Source organism: Myotis yumanensis, unplaced genomic scaffold (assembly GCF_028538775.1).
Source record: "Myotis yumanensis isolate MYYU_CA2020_CCGP unplaced genomic scaffold, mMyoYum1.0.hap1 SCAF_8, whole genome shotgun sequence".
Lineage (NCBI taxonomy): Eukaryota > Metazoa > Chordata > Mammalia > Chiroptera > Vespertilionidae > Myotis > Myotis yumanensis.
Window position 1 is genome coordinate 3,967,468 of NW_027223759.1, and position 20,680 is coordinate 3,988,147.

Here is a 20,680-nt window from a genome sequence, read left to right on the forward strand (position 1 = left end):
GTCCGGGAGCCTTCAAGGGTTGTTCAACTGACGGCTTAGGTCCACTGGGGAGCGGGCCTAAGCTGTCAGTTGGACATCCTTAGCGCTGCCACGGAGGCAGGAGAGGCTCCCAACACTGCTGTTGTGCTTGCCAGCCATGAGTCCGGCTTCTGGCTGAGTGGTGTTCCCCCTGTGGGAGCACACTGATCACCAGGGGGCAGCTCCTGCATTGAGCAACTGCCCCCTGGTGGTCAGTGTGCATCATAGCAACCAGTCGTTCTGCTGTTTGGTCGATTTGCATATTAGCCTTTTATTATATAGGATTTTCATCATCTTAGTTCCATTTCATTTCAAATAATAGTGCTACATTAATCATACAACTATTCATGAGGTATTTGGTTGTGATTCCAACTTCTTTTTAAAGAACTATATACTACAAAGATAGCAAGGGGCTTCAAAGAATTCATGATTTCGGGGTTTCACATTTAATGGTGTTATTAAAATTTTCCCATAGTTGCTAATTCCACCCCATAAATGGAAGAGATTGTGTGCTCTGTGTATTCCTAACATGTAACTTGTTCAGGACCCTCAGATATGTGCACTTAACTGGGAGATTCTGAGATACTTCGCAAATAAAAACCAATAAATGCTTCCCCGTCTCTGTTATGAGTGATAAAACACTTTCCTTTCCCTTCTTCTTTGATTGAATTTATATGCCAGAGATTTTTCTGCTCTGGGGATGAAAATGGAGGGCCAGGGAAGAAAGTTGATAAAATAGAGATGATTCAAAGATCTGAAATATTTTATCCTCACTCAATATAAAGTAAATTATTTTTTCTCTTTTCCAATAACCACTATTTCCCTTGGTCTTGGAATCACTCAAAGCCTAGCCACTGAGTCCTGTATAAATGAATGCTCTGCCTCAAAATGTGGAGCGAGATGAAATACTGGGCCTGCACAGATCGCACTGGCTTGATCGTATTGACAGTTATGAGGTACCGCAAATTTAAGAATGCCATTTTTTCTCATCACTGAGTATTTATTATATATAACAAATACATGGGAAAGAAAAAACTATATTGTGTGATATAAATAGTTTATTTACATTACAGAAAAACATCAAGACAATGTATACTATTTCAAATATATCCATACATAATCAAATATAGCTGTAGGACATGTTTTCATTGGTGTAGATTACCACAAATGCAAGGCAACATGTGTAGATCTCTTGTCTTACTCTTTTGTCTAGAATACTGTATGTGTAGTCCAAGCTCTCAGCGGTCCGGCCACTCACTGTGCGACATGCTCCCTTCAGATCAACCGTGTGGACGCCCTCGTTGTGTTGTCCGAACTGTAGTGCCCTGTGTTTTGCTTCTGTCTGTGAATTCTGTTGCTTCTGGGGCATTTCCTAGAAGGTTGGAAAGTTTACAAACTTAGTCCAGTGCTATCACCTACAATTTGGTCCTACAATCACAGAGGGAAGTTATGGATTAAGCAAGTTATTAAAATAGATCAGAGGAAAGAATTTACTAGTACCGCCAAGTTGCAGTCATCTTTGAGGTTCTGTTGAGGCGCATTGAAGAACAGAAGTGGGAGTTGAAGAGAAATACATTTACTTAGTCTTCAACTGCTGACTCATCAAAGCACAAAGAATGACTCAGCACATGCAATCAAACAAATCGTGAGCCTCTCTAATCTCACTTTAAAGGTCTTTGACAATTTTATACTTGAAATGTCCTAAGGATGAATGTTATTGACATTTCAATGCTGCAAGTTTAAATCCCATCAAACCAGAGAATGAGCCAAGTATTAATATCTGACATATAATGGAAAGAAACATTATATTGGTTCAGCCTAATATCATTTTTCACATTAATACTATATGCTAAGGACATAAATTGGTACCAATTATTTAGCCTCTATGAAAAGCTAATATTCAGTCAAATTATCTGAAAAGCTCTGATCTAGTATCTCTTTCTTGTAATATAAGAATGCTTTGATGATGCAAATGAGAACAACAACGTAAAGTTCATAAAAATCCTATCATAATAAGCTGTGGGTACCAGAGCATGCATATGTGTGTGTGTGTGTGTGTGTGTGTGTGTGTGTGTGTGTGTATATATATTATAAATATGGTTCTTTTGGGGAGGGGGATGGTAGAGCTATCAAAGTGAACATGGAGCTGGGAGTCACATTTTAGCAAGTGGGAGCCAGAGATTAAAAGGTTGAAAATCCATCTTCTCAACAGAGCAACTCTTTCATGTCTCTAGATGTTTATATTTTTTAATAAAATGCTGAATTTAGGAGGAGGGCTGGTGCTTGACTAAAATAGTAAAAACAAGGGGAAGAAATCAGAAAAAAAAGGAATGTAAGATGAGGAGAAAAAGAAGAAAAAACAGGAGAATCCAGGTGATGAAGAGATTTAAAAACAATTGAAAAGAAGGAAGGGATCTCTGCTTGGTGCAATATTTTAAATCTCTTAGCAACTGGATATTTTGGAGTAGATCTTGACACACACATGTGCCCAGGTTACCAAGAAGGGAGGGTTTGGTGTGTGTGTGAGGGGGGGAGGGGGGGGCGGGGGGGTGGGGAGCTAGTTAAAAAGCCTGGTTTTTGAGCAGAATATTTTCAAGTGATTGAAATAATCCACTCTGGGAACAGTGTAGTTTGCTGACTAGTTTGACTCCTGGAAAGACTTTGGAAGGCTTGGCTATCATAAGACAGATTTATACAAGGCATTACAATAATGCTAATTGAGTTCATGTGCTATTTCTCTTCCTCAAAAGTAAACAGAAGGTAAGTTTTGTTTGTTTTAACACAGATAATGATAATGACCTCATGCCTTGAAGAAGTGGCTTGTTCTAATTTGGAGCTGAGTTGAGGTTGCCGTGACCATCGGAATATGGGACATCGTGACCAGCCAGGGGGCAGTGTGAGCAGTGGGTAAGTGCACGGGCTCTGACCCGAGGCAGCCCTCCATTTCCGCCCTATTGTTCAGCTGTGTATACTCAGCAAATTGCTAACTTCTCATACCTCAGAGCCCCTATCGTGGAAGTAGGGATAATTATGCCTTCTTCATAATGCTATTAAACATATGTCTCTCTCTCTCTCTTTTTGTATATGTGTATATACACATACATGATATACACACATAATATATATATACACACAATTCCCGGTGAGGTAGGGACCCTATGTATTCCAGTTGTGTTTATTGTGTATGGGAATGGAAATGTGATTAAAAACAGACTTAAAAACATCTGCTAAAGTATTTAACGTTCTCATTTTTTGTGAGTACAGGAAGTAACAAATTCAATTGTTATCAGATTAGATCTACTAAATATAAATTTTGTTTTTCATATCCTGATATCGCTTAGCTATTAGGAAGCTCAAGACCCTCAGAGTAGTACGGTGCCGTCTGCTGTGTTTTAGATTCTTTCCTATCTTCTCTTTTCTACTCAGTGTTTTTGGTTTCTTCAGTCATCTTTCTGTTCCCCAGAATCTATTTTGACATAATCCACTGACTCACTTGGCATCTACACGAGCGAGTCAGTTGATGAACTCGGCTGGGCTCAGAGTGGCACGGAGCGCCAGTCGATGATCTTTCCTTAAGCCTTTAGGCCGGGCAAGGATTTATGAACCGTATTTTGTCTTTTTCAAGAGCAAATGCCACACTTGTCCTCAAGAAGATAGTGCAAAACAGAGACTGAGATGTGTTATGGCCTTTATTTTCTAAAGATATGACACTGTCCTTCATTTTCTTCCCTTTTGAAAAGAATTTTGGGGGAAACATTCTGATTTACAGTAGAGCTGTGCAAACACATGACAGTCTAAATGCCTTGTGAATTTGGGAAAAACCTTGAAAACTTCATGAGAACTTTTTTCTCCAGGAGCGGAAACAGGGCTGAAAGAAGTATCTTCAATAGTGTTTCTGCGGGATGGGACATAAACCACGTGCATCTGGTTTAGAAGCGGATTCTTGGTGACCGTGGATTTATACGCTCGTCAAGTTAAGCAAGTGCCTGGCCTGTTCCTTTGCTCCAAGCCCAATGTCAGACATCACTAATTAATCATGATTTCTTTCCTGTTGAAACTGGATGAAATCTCTGCATCTCTCGCAATCCTGCTCTCTGGGAAACAGTGACCATTTGATTGCTCTGAGGGTTTTGATATTTGCTGCACATTTCCAGATATCAAAAGTTTCCATGTTCTAACAGTGGTCAGCAAACTCATCAGTCAACAGAGCCAAATATCAACAGTACTTCTTCAAAATAGACTTGCCCAGGCCGAAAACCAACTTCTGCGCATGGGCCACGAAGTTTCAATCGCACTGTACGTGTGCCCGCACGTGGTATTTTGTGGAAGAGCCACACTCAAGGGGCCAAAGAGCTGCATGTGGCTCACGAGCCGCAGTTTGCCGACCACGGTTCTAGAACATGACTTTTCTCATTTGGACTATTTTCTTTGAGTTTTGTGATTAAAGGCTATATTGTTAACTTAAGATAAAAATGTATTTGTTGTTTATATCAAATGTGTGAAAAATGATTATATCTAAGAGTTACACTAGGAAATATAAATGAGAGACATAATTTAATGCTTTTCTAAGCCTTGCTTAAAATCTATTCTGACCTCACTCAGCATACTGAACTAGATAAGTAAGGAAAAACTGGTTATTTATTAAATAGTCTATTAATAGTGTCAATAAAGACTGACTTTTTTCTAGTTGAAATAGAAGAGTATATTTATTTTTTATTTTTTAAATCCTTACCCGAGGATATTTTTCCACTGATTTTTAGAGAGAGTGGAAGAGGGAGGGAAAGACAGAGAGAAATATTGATGTGAGAGAAACACATCAATTGGTTGCCTCCTGCACGAACCCCAACCAGGGCCTGGGCCAGGGAGGAGCCTGCAACCAAGGTACGTGCCCTTGACTGTAATCGAACCTGGGACCCTTTGGTCTGCAGACCAACGCACTATCCACTGAGCCCAACCGGCTAGGGCTGAAGAGTATATTTAAACAGAGATTGGCATTACACATTAGAGAGGAAAAACCCCTTTGCTTAGAAAATAAATAACCCTCATCAAAATGCAAAAATAAGAGAAATAATTGGTGCTACCCCAGCAGGAAAACCAGTGTCTCTCCATGTGGCTATTCAACCGCTGCTGTGATGGAGACATGGCTGCCGAGTCCAGGAGGGGACTGGGCATCACTGATCTGACAGCGACGGGGAGGGACAGCGCGTCCCTCCCGGAGGCGCAGCACTGACCTTGTGATGCACAGCACCACCACGCAGATGACGGCGATCTGCACCGTGCCGATCACGGCCGCGATGAGCACGTACTGGAAGCGCACGGGCCCGGGCACCACGTACAGCACACTGTAGTCCTTCTTGTCACAGTGCGGGCCCGTGTAGCCGGCGTCACACCTGCAAGACATGACAGCGCCCGGTCACCCGCAGCCGCCGGACCCGTTCGTGTCGCTGGCCTGGAAGCATTTATCTTCATCACGAAAGTAGGGCTTTCTGTTTCCTTCTCTAAAAAAAATGCTACTGAGCAGATCCAGTCCTCCACTCCTTATTTTCAAATAGATCGCTTCGTGTTTTTGGTTTCAAAGATGATGTGGTTTCCTTTTATGCGCACAAGAAGAGAGTCTGAGAATTGTTCTTTTTATATATTTTTTTAGGTGAACTTTATGTTTTATGTAACCTGTTCTTTCAGCAACCTAAGTCAACATGATTCCCTGAAGACAGGTTTCTTTCTAATAACATGGGGGAAAGTGGGGCTATTTAACTTCTTTCTTTGTGGGGGAAGCGTTCTCTCTGCTCCTCTTGGCATACATGCTGAAGAATGTTAGGGCAGAGGCACAATCCGAGCAGCTTCTTTAACTGGCTGGTTATAAAGCGGCCTGCTGAGCTAGGGAGTCCACTCTCACTGACGATGATGATGTAGGCCAGGGGTCCTCACACTACGGCCCGCGGGCCACATGCACATACAAATATTGTATTTGTTCCCGTTTTGTTTTTTTACTTCAAAATAAGATATGTGCAGTGTGCATAGGAATTTGTTTATAGTTTTTTTTTAAATTATAGTCCGGCCCTCCAATGGTCTGAGGGACAGTGAACTGGCCCCCTGTTTAAAAAGTTTAAGGACCCCTGATGTAGGCGATAGGCTCGGCCCAGCCAGCCCCGTGCGCGAGGCCTGAGTCTGAAGCTGCCTCGCCCTCCCCCTCCTCCGGAAGCTCAGGCAGACGACTGTGCCAGAACTGGCCTCTGACAGTGAAGCAAGAAAACAGCTCACATAAAAGCACCCCCCATGGGATCACTCTGTCATGGACTTTGTACAACTATTTTAGTCCTTCACTTGGAACTTCCCACTGCATCCTGGGACCTTTCCTGTCCGCATCGGAGGAGTTTTCTCATGGCCACGGGGCTGAGGGTAAGGCCAGTGGGAGCAGCCTCTGCTGATGCTCACCCTGCCTGGCTTCCTGCTCGGGGGGGTGGGGGGGGGGGCGAAGCTAGTGACTCAGGGAAGGGAGACAGTTGTTGAGAAGAGTGGGGAGGGGAGGAGGAGGAGGACAGGGGAGGGGAGAGGAAGACAGAGGGAGAGAAACTCCTTTCTTTTAAAAGATATATATATATTTTTATTTATTTCAGAAAGAAAGGAGAGGGACAGAGATAGAAGCATCAATGATGAGAAAGAGTCATTGATCAGCTGCCTCCTGCACGCCCCACACTGAGGATTGAGCCCGCAGCCCAGGCCTGTGCCCTGATCTGGAATTGAACCATGACCTCCTGGTTCATAGGTCGACACTCAACCACTGAGCTATACCGGCCGGCCAGAAACTCCTTTCATTGTATACAATAAACAACCTGTTTCATCATATGCCACCTGTGTATTCCTTTAATAAACATGCATTGGTGTTTTTACTCTGGCTTTACCATCTCGGAAAGAAACAGGTTTTCTCTGTGAATACTGAGCAGATGTGTATATTTATTAACTAAATCCAGACAAGCGGTTTCCTTGTGTGTCACCTGAGCTTGGGTCTGTGGAAGGATGGCTATCACCTCACTATACAAGGTTGGTGGGTAGCAGGGCCACAGAAAAGAACGTGCCTGGCATAACCAAGGGCCATGACCTCTATTCTGAGACCCGAGGGACTAGGGCAGCCGTGAGCAAACTACGGCCCGCGGGCCGGATCCGGCCCGTTTGAAACGAATAAAACTAAAAAAAAAAAGACCGTACCCTTTTATGTAATGATGTTTACTTTGAATTTCTATTAGTTCACACAAACACTCCAACCATGCTTTTGTTCCGGCCCTCCGGTCCAATTTAAGAACCCATTATGGCCCTCGAGTCAAAAAGTTTGCCCACCCCTGGACTAGGGGAAAGATGGCCTCTGAGGGGCAACTAGGTCGTCCTGGGGCAGGAAGGCATCCCCACCCGCGTGTTTGAGAACTGCTTATAACGAAGCACCTGCTCTGTGCCACGTGCTGGCCTATGTCCCTGGGGAAAAGAGCAAAGAAAACAGAGGAGCCAGAGTCTTTAAGGAGCTTGTGACGCCCCCAGTACAATGTGACATTCTACCAGAAGAGCATGTCTGTAATGATGTGTTACACAGCACTGGGGTGCGCAAGGCACATTGCATGGGTTCCCGGTGGGGGCCTGTGTGGGTGGGAGAGGCAGAGACTAGTTTGGCTGCTGATCACCCATTCGGGCAGAATGGCGTCCCGGTCCCTGTACCAGTCCAGCATTGGGTGTCTATGTGTCTACGCGATACATCTCAGAGGTTAATGGCGAAGCGTTACCTGCAGGACGGCTCCTGCGTGTTGATGGAGTGTTCGCACTTCCCGTGCTTGCAGAAGCCGTTGTAATGTTCCGGGCAGGGGATGTGGTGTTCTCGGGCGCTTTCTTCCAATTTGTTAGCATTCTCTGTGGACACAGATAAAAGCAAGCGCCCTGTCAATACGTTTCTGAGCCCGGTATGATCAACCAGACACTAAGAAGCAAAGTTACAGTAGATAAAAGTATTCAAAAGGGCAGGAACTAGAAGGCCACGCCTCAGAAAAAGGGAGAATTGAAAGACAGACGTCTCTACAATTGTGTTTAGAGAGGGAGCTGCAGAATCACCCCATGCTTTCATGCTTTTATGCAGTTTCCTACTCTTCAGCAGCCAGTAATGTGTCCATGCATTGGCAGACAGCCTTAATGTTTTTGTGTAGAGACTGTACATTTATCATAAAATAATCCAAGAAGAAACAGCCTATTTTTTGAATATCAAAGCCCAGCATAATGTCCCTCAAAGAAAACTGCTGCAGTACCTTGATACTTTCTCAATGTGGGAGCTTAAAAGTTAAAATATGGCTGCGTTCAGTGGTTAAGCAGATGTTTTCCAAAACTGAATGCAAATTTCAACAAATGTTTTCTTTCAGGCTTTCTTCATCGACTGTGAACATGAATTTTACTAGCATCCATACATTTTCTTATTGCCAGAGTAAAGCTATTGAAAGAGCAAACGTTATTTCATAATCGCTTATGTAGATACTAACGCAGAACATACCCAATGCTGTAAATGTGTGTAATGCATAACATTTGGCCCATGTTAACAATGTTACGTGAAATTTAAACTTGTGATAAAGAAAAAAAAAATCTTGTGTTTTAAAATAAACCCTCTCCTTTGTCATTAGGAATTTTTTTAAAAAAATATACTTTATTGATTTTTTTACAGAGAGGAAGGGAGAGTGATAGAGTTAGAAACATTGACGAGAGAGAAACATTGATGAGCTGCCTCCTGCACACCTCCTACTGGGATGTGCCTGCAACCAAGGTACCAAGGTACATGCCCTTGACTAGAATCGAACCTGGGACCCTTCAGTCCACAGGCCGACACTCTATCCATTGAGCAAAACCGGTTAGGGCTGTCATTAGGAAGTTTTGTTTTCTCATATTTTCCTAGAGATATTAAAATAGTTTTCTGACTTTTGTTAATCCAAATGCTTTTGCTTCATATTTGCAATGTCATCTCTAAGCAGTCTTTTGATTCCTTATATGTTCATTTTATCATATAAAGTTTTGCCTACTTGGAGTCTTTTCTATGACCTGAGACCTGACATATTTTAAAATTCTTGCCCAAACACAAAGGCAATGTAACTTCCTTAACGTCCATCTAAAGTACTCTTCAACACCACAGTACCTGGTCAGCGGTAATGGATGATTGAGAATGAACTACGATGCTTATGAAATAGATGATTATTTCCACACATAATTTTTTATTATAGTGTGTTCTTATCATTTTTACTGACATTCATGGATGATTTTTCTAATCATCAGGAGAAAAAAACATACCTTCGTTATTAGTGAGTCAGACAAATGTATTTTTTATGTTTAAGCAAAGCTGTGAAATATCTATACATTTTAAGATCTAGGTGTCCACTGCAAAACATTAAAGTTTGAAAAAAATTGTTAAATAAATGAAGTGCTTTCTTGTGTAGAAATATTTACATACATTGTTACGAGGGGCAATATTTCTAATTCCAGATCCACATTCATAAAGGATCTCCGATGAGGATGCTGGGGAGACTGAGGTGGCAGCTGAGTCACCCAGGTGTTCTGTGTCTGCGACTCTTTACCTGTACAGGTGACCTTTCGTTGGTGCTGTCATATTCCTACTATGATATTTGCCATTAAACTGAAGGAAACACTTCCATGAAAAGACTAAGCACAGGCAGAATTTTCTCTTTTTTTGGTTTCTCCCATTCTTCCAAACTATTTTGGAATTTTACATCATGGTGTTTTGGGCAACCAATTGCAGCTACAGTAAGCAAGCACCAAACTGAAATGGATGACTGTTGAGTGAAATAGCCAATAGGGGGCCACGTGACCGAAATGGAAGTTGGGCAACCACGGTGTTTAGATGCACCTTGTGATCACGCATGAACCCACAGAGCAGCCGACTTGGCTCATTTTGTGCCGCAACCCCGGGGCTGCAAGCTCGCGTCAAACCAGGCACCTGCTGCTTAAAGACGATCTAGCAGTGGGGTTTGCTGGCCCCACTGCTGATGTAATGAGCCAGCACTGATTTCCCCTCGTAATTCTGGATCTTTCCCCCACAGCAAACTATTAAGCACTTCCATTTAGGGTTTGTTAGCCACCCTCCAGTGCTTCCACACACCTGCACAGGAGCCTTTTCTGCAGCTCCCTACCTGCCAGCTGGGGGCCGGGACTTCAGCCCCCGAGTTCTTTATTGGGCTCTTTGTCTTTCTGTCAGTTGTAAGAGGAGACCAAGAATTTCCTTAACTGAAAATCCGTTTTTAAGGCTATTTTATTTTTAACTCTGTCCCTCACCCCATACTGTTTGTTTCTGGATTTGTACCATATTCACGATTATGAGCTGAAGACCGAGGGCAAAACAGGAGCTTGTGGGAGTGAATCTGTTGCCTCGCTGTGGTAAAAGCTGCATCTTTTCACAAAGTTCATTACCCAGCCAGGGCGATCACCTGGGAGGGGAAGCGTATCCATCATCAAATCCGCTAAATAGTTTACACCATCCCTCATGAGCTCAGAGCGCTCTATTTGTGGGATTCTGTTGAACACGAAAGTAGGGAGATTGAAAATAAATGAGTAGAAGAAATGATCCCTGGGCAAGAAAATGAGGAAACATCAATATATGTCAACAAATTTATAGTCAATCCAACCAAGTATACCGGCTGATTGAAAACCTGAATATATAACCACTCCTGGTAATGCGACAGACATATTTTAGGAATGAAATTTAAGTATATTAAGAAAAATAGAGACACAGAAATTTAATATACCAACCGAATATGTGTATGGACCATTGTAGTTGTAATTCTGATGTTTATGCATAGGTATTCAAGCAATAATAAAGCATTTAGAGCTTTAAAATGATATAACTGATACTCTGGAAGTCTGTACGGTATGTTCCCTCCAGGGGCTGATGATTTTGACATCAATTTCTCTGTCCTCCATATAAAAGGAGATTTAATGTAAGGGGCATGCTCTTTCCTCTAATAGAGAGAGCGGTAATGGTAGAAACTCTCCCCGTCTTTGTTTAAAATCCTTGACTAATTTTCTATTTAAATGTTTACAAATGGTTTGTTTTAAAAGATCCCGACTCTAGCCTGGGGCATGGCTTAGTGGTTGAGTGTCATCCTATGAACCAGGAGGTCACTGTTTGATTCCTGGTCAGGGCACATGCCTGGGCTGTGGGCTCCATCCCCAATAGGGGGTGTGTAGGAGGCAATTGATCAATGATTCTATCTCATCATTGATGTTTCTATCTCTCTCTCCCTCTCCTTCCTCTCTGAAATCAATAAAAATATATTTAATAAAAAGATATCCTGACCCTTTTAGGAAACAATTTCTAGTATAATCTGAGTTGACTAACCCATTGCTAGTCAATACTCCAGTCAAGAATTACAGAAGCTGGGGTGGTGCGGGAGCGGGAGGGGGGGGGAGGGGGGCTCTACAGCACAGCTATACCTATTGTTTCTGTCCCGGTGCTTACAGGGGAAGAGACAGGAGGGGCCATAGAAAGAGGGCGCGGCAATCACCGTCACTAAGGGCTCACCTGCTCACAAGTCAAGCAAGGTGAGCGGGCACAGCCAGGCACAGCATTTTAGAGGCTAAACCAGTACAGCGAGGGCAGGTTGTGTGTGCATGTCTGTGTATGTTTACTGTTAGTCCTGATTTTTTCTCTCCCAAAAGCTTGGGATAAGATGTCATTCAGAGAACCTACCAAAGCAACACACTGCAGACCAAAGTAGAGCCATGCCAGTGTAAAACGGGACTATCCGTATGTCTGAAAAAGAACATTGACCTTGGACAAGGGTTACAGCTCAGGAAAAGAAGCTCCTGAAAGGCAAGTCAACGCTACCTCCCAGCATTCTCAGGGTGCCCTGGGAAGCCCCCCTGAACCAGTAAACCCGGGGTCTCGGTGCAGAGATGGATGCGCTAGACTCTCTGTGTTTGACGCTGTGAAACCATTTCTTTTGTTCTCATGCTCTGCTCTCTAAACCAGGGGTCCTCAAACTATGGCCCGCGGGCCACATGCAAATACAAATATTGTATTTGTTCCCATTTTGCTTTTTTACTTCAAAATAAGATATGTGCAGTGTGCATAGGAATTTGTTCATAGTTTTTTTTAAACTATAGTCCGGCTCTCCAACGGTCTGAGGGACAGTGAACTGGCCCCCTGTTTAAAAAGTTTGAGGACCCCTGCTCTAAACAGTCTGAAAATAAGCTGACTTCTATATAGCCTACACATTGGGAATGGCGTTGGCAATACCACCTGAGCATCTTATCAGTTTGACAGCAGTAGTGTATTTTGTTTGAGTGAATTAATGGGTCCTGAATTTCTGTGCAAGTTTCTGGATACAGGCCAGCTTCTTCAGCCCACTCAGTTCTGGGATTTTGTAAAATCTGATTTCTGCACCTACAGGCTAGAGGGCTGGACCCTACGCAGGGTGCACTGCAGCCTGGGAGGCTTTTGCAGGGCAGGTCAGATGAGATTCCTCGGGATATACCCACACTTTGCTTTATTCCAGCCTTTCTTGCGAATATATACAAATCTCGTGGGCCGCTGCTTCTCCAGTGGGGGTCTGATTCTGTGCAAGAATTTCAGAGCAAGTTGGAAAAATCCTAAATTAGAGGTAACATGGAGGATTCAGTGAGTGTTTTAGGGAAGGAGATTGCTACTGAACATTTTTAAGCATGCAGAGAGGTTCAATAGGGGAAGAGTTATCTAGTGAAGAAGTGGTTTTCTGGTGGAGTTGAAAAGGAGCTGTGCTGATATTATTCAGGGATATTATAGAGTGCTACTGTGCGGTAGATTAGATTACTTCAGACCTCTGGGTTCTTTGAATTCTAAGAGTAATATTTAAGTATTGCTAATACTTATTTGTAGCAAGTTACTAATAAAGTTTACTAATATTTATCGTAAAATATTATTTTTTATATTCTTGGGAAAAGAAATGGAGAAATAGGACTCCTATTTAGACATAGTTAGTAAAGGAAATCACTTTGCTTTAGTTATGGGAACATATTACTTTTACAAAGGGTGTGAAGTGTCTTAAATATCGACTCCACCTACAATTCAGACATTCTTGAATTGTAGGACACTGTGATGTGATCATCATAGAGTGATCTTCACTATGTGTTGTCTTCCTCGGGGGGAACAACATTGTGGATCTAAATTGGGCTCTAGCATCATGCTTTAACACTGCAAATCACCTTGTCAAGGCCATGGGTGTGAGTACAATGTGGCTTATTATCTTTTCAACTATCTTTTCCTGTGGGCACACAAAATGTACCACATTTTCCCAGTAAACTAGTTATTTTCAATTTGAATACACTTATATAATACTTCTATTTTCATATTTAATAACAGTGCAAGGAAACGAAACTATGTGTATACTTGTACACCTCTTGTGAGTGCTTGATTTTACTTCTCCCCTATTTACTGCCCTATCTCAAAAGCAATTTGAAAATATTTTGTTTAACCAACTAGGAAAAGGAAAACCATCTTTCTTTCTATTATATTTATATTGTGCCTGGGGCAGGAACAAATTTCGAATTTAGAAGTAAAATCATGATTGTCCCTGTTGTTGATTAGAGTTGGTTTCAAAGAAGATATATAATTCTTATGATTTCCTCTCCTTATCTTATCAGGCATGAACATACGCGGTGGCGGTAACACCTCATATCTAGCTTGAATTGCAATCGAAGTTTTTTCAAGGCCAGAAAAGCGTTCCTATTGAGCGGGCTCTGAATGAGATGCTATATGAGTTCTTGCACGTTAACAAATTCCGTAATAGCTTCGCCGGCTCTCACGGTTTCTTCAAGGCACAGATGAGGAGATGAGAAGAGTCCTTTCTAAGCCTCTAGGACAAAGACTCAACTGAGAATGCGAGGCAAGTGACAGCCTCGCAGGGGGGACAGGGAGGCATTTAAGGACACAATCGATTCTTAAGTTTGGTGAAGAGCAGAGACCCATCACAGTGTCCTAGTTTACTGAATCTCTTCCATATTTAGAAAAATAACTTCAAACCGACACCAAGTCCTTCAAATTCAACATTTCTTCTGCAAGTGAAACATTAGCCTCTTTTTTTTTTCCCTAGGACAGCACTTCAATTAAAACTATTTGAGCCCTAGCTGGTTTGGCCTAGTGGATAGAGCGTCAGCCTTTGGACCGAAGGGTCCCTGGCTCAATTCTGGTCAAGGGCACGTACCTCAGTTGCAGGGACTGGGCCCTGGTTGGGGCTCCTGCAGGAGGCAACTAATTGATGTGTTTCTCTCACATTGATGTTTCTCTCTGTCCTTCCCTCTCTCTTCTACTCTCCCTAAAATCAATGGAAAAATATCCTCGGGTGAGGGTTAACAAACAACAAACAAACAAACAAACAAAAATCGATTTGACCCACAACTTTGCTAAGTAGGCAGGGGTGTGGGTTGGGAGAGGGATGGAAGGATTCAGAGAGAAATTCTTTCCTATGCCATCATTGATCAGGCAGTGATAGAAAACGTGAAATGTGATTATCCATATCACTACTTGCATATATAAATATTATAATTGGACGCAAAATTAAAATAAAGTCAAGGAATTTCCATGTCAAGCAAGGACTTAATGACATCATTCAAGAACAGCTGGAATTTAAATAAAAAAAAAAATAAAAGGACCGGCCTTTGAAACAGACGCAGTCATTTGGGGGCTGAATGATTGAAATGCAACACTGCTGGGGGATTATTCGCTTGGACTTTTATTATCTCAGTTTCCACTGGTGAGATATTTACATAGAAAGACGCCGAGAAATCTGTGAAATCTTGGGAGAGACACTCCCATGTAACATTTTAACTTACGACGTCTACATACAATTATTATGATTCAAGATTTTGACATAATAAGCCTCATTCAGATTTAGTTAGAATTCTAGACTCCGGGGGGTATTTTTTTTGTTGTTTATTACTAAGAGCAAAAGAAGCAGGCCTTTAGGTGCTTGCTCCGGCCTCTGTCTTAGAAGCGCCCGCCCGGCTCCAGCTGGCAGAGCCCTCAAAGGAGGGATGGGAGCGGCGGGAGACACTGTGCTCGGCCTCTCATGGTCCTTTCAGCTTCCCCTTCCCGTCAAGAGCCTGTTCATCTCAGCAAGTGGCTGACTCCTATAGATTTAGAGGATTTAGCTCGAAGACTTTGTAAAACAATAGTATTTTCTGGAACGTTAGATGTCTCCGGCAACACTTTGCAAACATCAGGCCTTGCGAAGAGGAAGGGCTCTCTGGGTCCTTAGCCTCCCGAGTCCAGGGCCGGAGTTGCTGGAAGCTTCTCTGGGCAATCTGCTCCAGCTCCCGCTCTGCGGCTCTGGCTGCCACAACCCTTCTCCCGCACACTGCTCTTAGCAGACGAAGTTTCCTATCAACCTCATGGAAAGAAAAAGCGACGGGAAGCACTGTATGCCAAGCATATTCAAGGATATTCCCCTCTCCTGCTTTCTTTCTCTTGAACCAAATGTACGCATTTCTGGCCGAATGTATTTGCTTAGTGGCCACTCTGGGCATCCTCTCTTAGTGAGCTTCTTTGGTGCCAATGCTGGAAAGGACAACCCAAGTGAGAGGGTTCAGGTCCTGTCCCCTTTGCCTTCTGGGCTCTGTGGTTCCAGTGACTGTCCTCTGCACGGGAGGCAGAGGCAGAAACGAGTAGATAGTTGAGATACACCTTCTCAAGGAGGCACTGTTTTCCTCTGTCCCCTGAGCTCACCAGCCAGCAGAGAGTCAGGGGGTTCACACTGCACCCCGCACAGCCAATTCTTAATTCCAAGATTCTGACTTGGCCATTCAGACTGTGTCTACAGCAGTGATGGCGAACCTATGACACACGTGTCAGAGGTGACACCCGAACTCATTTTTTTGGTTGATTTTTCTTTGTTAAATGGCATTTAAATATATAAAATAAATATCAAAAATAGAAGTCTTTGTTTTACTATGGTTGCAAATATCAAAAAATTTCTATATGTGACACGGCACCAGAGTTAAGTTAGGGTTTTTCAAAATGCTGACACGCCGAGCTCAAAAGGTTCGCCATCACTGGTCTACAGTATTGTCCAGAAGGGAGAAATGTTGGTTGACCTCTTTTAGGACAATAGGAAAGTAGCTTTTACTGGTATTAAAAACAAAACAAATAAAACACAACACTCGCAAATGAATTTCAACATAGAAACCAAGATGATGAATGAATAAAACTTTTCCTGTTGTCTGCTTCTGAATATAACCATGCATTTCTTCTCATACTGAAAATAATAGATGATAAACACCCAAACTATAAATATAGATACACTTACGATATTGCAATGACTACAGCTAGTGATCACCTTGGTTTCCTACAAGAGCCCTCTACAAAGAATTGAAGAGCTTTCAAGCTTTTAAACTAAGGAACAAAGTGACAGCTTTTACTCTTCACACCCTTTCGAGAGCAGTCTCAACTTGCTTGAGAAAAGACACTGGGAGCAGTGTACAGTCGCTATGGCAACAGCTTTAAGACTGGACTTCTGGACAAAATAAAGAGAAGTACATAAGCTCCATAACATTCATGGTAAAAGCACTTCCAGGAGCTAGAAGTGCTACATAATATTTAAGCGGCATATTTCAGTTTATGTAATGTGAAATGCCTGGGCACATTTCTAGATACAGAAATGCAGAGTTTGCATGTTACAGAGTAGAAGACACCCTTGATGCTTTGATACAGTCACAGAAGTGTGTGCACACACGTGGGTGAGTTTTGTATAAACACAATTCTATGCTGATCTCTGAGAAATGGCAGATTTAAGGACAAACGGAAGTGGCTTAGTATCCTAAATTCTTCCTTTAAGGGCAAGGCTGCTGGTCACGGTGCAGACTCACCTTCAGCGCTTGTCAAAACTAGATTTCCAGGGTTTGGTCCTGATCCACCGAATCAGAGTCACCAACTGAGGAGGGGCCTGAAGTCGACTTTTTAAAAAGTACCCCAGGTGAGTCTGATCATTTGGGTCGCACTACTCCTGACCCCACCTAGTCAGGTCTCCTCACCTCTGTCCCTGGCTGTGTAATGCGAGGTTCTCCTGCTCCGTGGATCCCGCTTCCTACCCTGGTAACTGCCATGGAGCTGGCCCATCTCCCAGATCCCAGGTCTATCTCAGCTCCTTCTCTGTAAATCCGGTCTCAGCCTGCTGTTTCCTGTCCAGAGGTGTATGAGCAATGGTGTGGCCATTGCCGCCCTTCCCAGCCCCACCCTGGATGTGAGGGGAAGTCCTCAGGGGTTGTCAGCCATCCAGCCTTCCTCGAGTTTGGTTGTCAGCCTAACAATTCGCTGTATTTTAGAACATCTTTGCCTCTTCTGAGAACACAACACTTAAGAACAGGCGTGTGTCTGTCACCAACGCTAGCATCTCTGAGAGACTTCAAATGTTGTCAAACCTCAGGTATCTGGGGACCACCTTTTGCAAATCTCCAGCCTCCTGTAATGGCACTGTTAGAAATCTGACAGGAACTCGCTGTGTGAAAGCAAATGAAGCATTCTCTTGTAGAGGAACAAAGCACACAGCTGAGAAAAGATGCAGATTGGACCAATGAGTGTGACTGTTCAGTTTCCAAGTGGGAGTGAAGGAGCGTTGGTCCACTTGTGATGTCCTTACAAGTTCAACTCTTCTGTAGGAAAGATAAAGTCATAAGAGAAGTGATGGGGGCAGGAAGGAAGACCCAGACAGGGAAATAAATGGAAGCAAAATCTCCATTGTAGTGCTGCACCAACTGGGCGAGATGATGGTACAACCAAGAGCAGGCGTTGACAGCCCAAGGGAAGGGGCAGCAGGCAGGGATGAGTCTTCAGGGTCATGAGGCAGGACCAGCAGCCACCTGTGCTTCTAGATTGCAGGCTTTACGGACAACGGCCATCCCTCTAGACCAGAGTTTCCCAAGGGGATACATGGCTACTTCTGGGGCAAGCTGCATGGACAAAGGGTTTCTATAGTCAAGTAAGTTTGGCAAAGACCAAGTTATATGGGTCTCTTTACTGCTTGTTTTCTGACTTCTTAAAAGGCCAATCTGTATGGTGAGATGCCAAGAAAGAACACCCATCATGGAGTGTCCCTAAACCCACTGGTCTAGGGAAACTCCCTGTTCTTTTTAGGAACATTTTGTGGAGCTATTCTCCCAGGCCCCCTTCTGGGAACACACTTGTTACTTATTCAGGACGCACCGGAAAGCTCTGCACCAGACTCTCCTTTCTCTTAGGGCCGAGACTGTGTGTTGTTCACTGTGACATCTATAGGGTGTAGAACAGGAACGAACACAAAGTGGGTGTGTAATAGGCAGCATGAAGGAATATTCTAGACATAGGCGAAGTATTTTGCAGTCACCCATTCCTTGGTATGGCGACTTTCAAAAAATTAATGCCTGTTAAGTTGTTTGCATCAAAGAGTCAGCTGAATTTCAGTGATGTACCCAGAAAGGCACAGACAATCCCTACCTTAAGTGGTAAAGTGAGGTACAATATGGCAGAGAACTCCAGTCTACTCAACAGCATGTATGTATTCAGTATGACAGGACTAGATGTACAAGTAAAAGTAAAAGTTTTCTTTAGTGAAAGAGAAAGGCTGGAGGGCGAAAATGTGTGGCTAATCATAAAGACCAGAGAGATACCTACAAATGAACCGACAGCGCAAGTGTAGGCACCTGATGGACTGGTGGGTTTGCACATTTCTCCCGTATGATGTCATGGCCCACAGAGGCAGTTAGAGAATATATAGTGTCGATTTGGATTCACTTAAGCATTTGGAATACTGCCATAGGTTGGTACCTGACTGCATTAATGTAAATGACTCCTGTCAAAAGGGTTAGAAGGAATACAATCTCTTCCAATATTCAATCATAAGACAAAATAATTTTTAAAAACAAATGTAGTTAATTGGCTATGAGTACTTCAGAAGGTTAGGTTGACATTTCAAATTAGCATTCTAGACAAAATTAGTAAAACGTCAGAGAGTCAACTTTAAGACAGAACTTTGTAGTTTTTACTAAGAACTCATTTCTGAATGCAGCATAGCTCCTGAACAGTTTAATGGTGTGAAAAAATTATACTGTTTTGATGATAATTCTCAATTATATCTTGGCATAGGTCTGTGAATCAAGTATCTTTGTGTTTAAGCAGAATGAGACTCTTATTGATGGTGGTGTTACTTCTTCTAATAAAACTTTTAATGACGTGATAATTCATCATAGAATCATATGGTCTCTCCATTTAACCTGTTAGTACAGAGACATGATAATACCAATAAACATCTTTTTCATACCAAGTATTATACTTTTTTTTTTACTGTCCATAAAAACCTTATGTCTAAGTGATTATTTGATAAAATAATAACCAAATATTTTATTGGTTATGGTACTGGGTATGAATAGTGTTCTTCCAAAACTCATGTCTACCTGAAACCTCAGAATGTAGTTTTATCTAAAAATAAGTAATTAGCTCAGATGATGTCATACTTGATTAGAGTGGGCCCTAAATCCATTGACTGATGTTCTCATAAGAAGGTCATATGAAGATACACAAGGAGAAGGTCAAGATGGAAGCAGAGATTGGAACCAAGCTGCTATGAGTCAAGGAATACAGGAGCCACCAGAAGCTGCAAGATACAGGGTAGGATTTCTCTTTACGCTTTTGGAGGGAGCATGGCCCTGCCAACAGCTGAATTGCAGATGTCTTTAGCCCCCAAACTGTAAGATAATAAATTTCTGTGAAGTTTCCCAGTGCATGGTAATTTGTCATAGCAACCCTAGCAAACCAATATAGTTACTATTTGGCAATGGAATTCTTACTTTGATAAAATACACTGTGTAGTAGTCCATATGAAATCAATGAAAATGAGCTTAAAGACTGGCTTAAGCTAGTGAGCTGGCCGGTCCTGGTTTATGTTTATTTTCCCAGGATAATTATGAACAGTGCTTCCTTTCACTTTGAAGTTACTTTGGGTGAAAAATCATATTATCACCTCGTGTAAGCTCATGCTGAAGTATCTGTGGGTCACGCATTTGCAGGGCAAATAGTATGTATGGCAGGTGCCGATGTGTCGACAAATGCTAACAATCACAGTAAGGAATTTTTGAGGAGATAGAAAAACCGTATAGAAGGTTCTACATTCGTTTTTTATATATTAAGTCACCGGATTACAAAAGGCAGTTGTCTGACATTGCTCATTTGGTCATTCAACACACAATGCTGCATTTTACCTTCATTAGAAAGAAGCAAATGACCAAGAAGAAAAATGACATCAGTGACCTTTACAACACAAACATTCCAAGGAGCATCTGGGGTCTGATCTCCCACGTTCTCTCTACCTGCATTTTCAGAATGCCCGAAGCTGATGTTCTCATGGGATTCTGACTCATTAAGAAAACGCTAGGGTGTATTTAGCCTCTTCGGTTTAAGAAGGATAGAAGTTTAGCCCGTCCAGTGTGGCTCAGTAGTTAAACATCAACCCAGGAGCCAAGAGGTCACTGGTTCAATTCTGGTCAGGGCACATGCCCAGGTTTTGGGGTCCATCCCCAGTAGGGGGCGTGCAGGAGGCAGCTGATGGATGATGTTTCTCTCTCATTGATGTTTCTATCTCTTTATTTCACTCCCTTCCTCTCTCTCTCTAAAAATTAATAAAAAATATTT

At 42.6% G+C, this 20,680-nt stretch overlaps 1 protein-coding gene across 1 annotated transcript in view; it reads right to left on the minus strand.

Moving 5' to 3' along the window:
* Nucleotides 1–1,045: 1,045 nt before the first annotated feature.
* Nucleotides 1,046–20,680, minus strand: part of TMEFF2 (transmembrane protein with EGF like and two follistatin like domains 2) — a 233,164-nt gene continuing 213,529 nt past the window's right edge. The window contains exons 8-10 of the mRNA XM_070423265.1: nucleotides 7,788–7,911; nucleotides 5,250–5,408; nucleotides 1,046–1,390 (exon numbers count right to left, since the gene is read on the minus strand). Of these exons, the coding sequence (XP_070279366.1) occupies nucleotides 1,294–1,390; nucleotides 5,250–5,408; nucleotides 7,788–7,911 (380 nt within the window). The 3' untranslated portion in view covers nucleotides 1,046–1,293. The remainder of the gene's footprint in view (nucleotides 1,391–5,249; nucleotides 5,409–7,787; nucleotides 7,912–20,680) is intronic.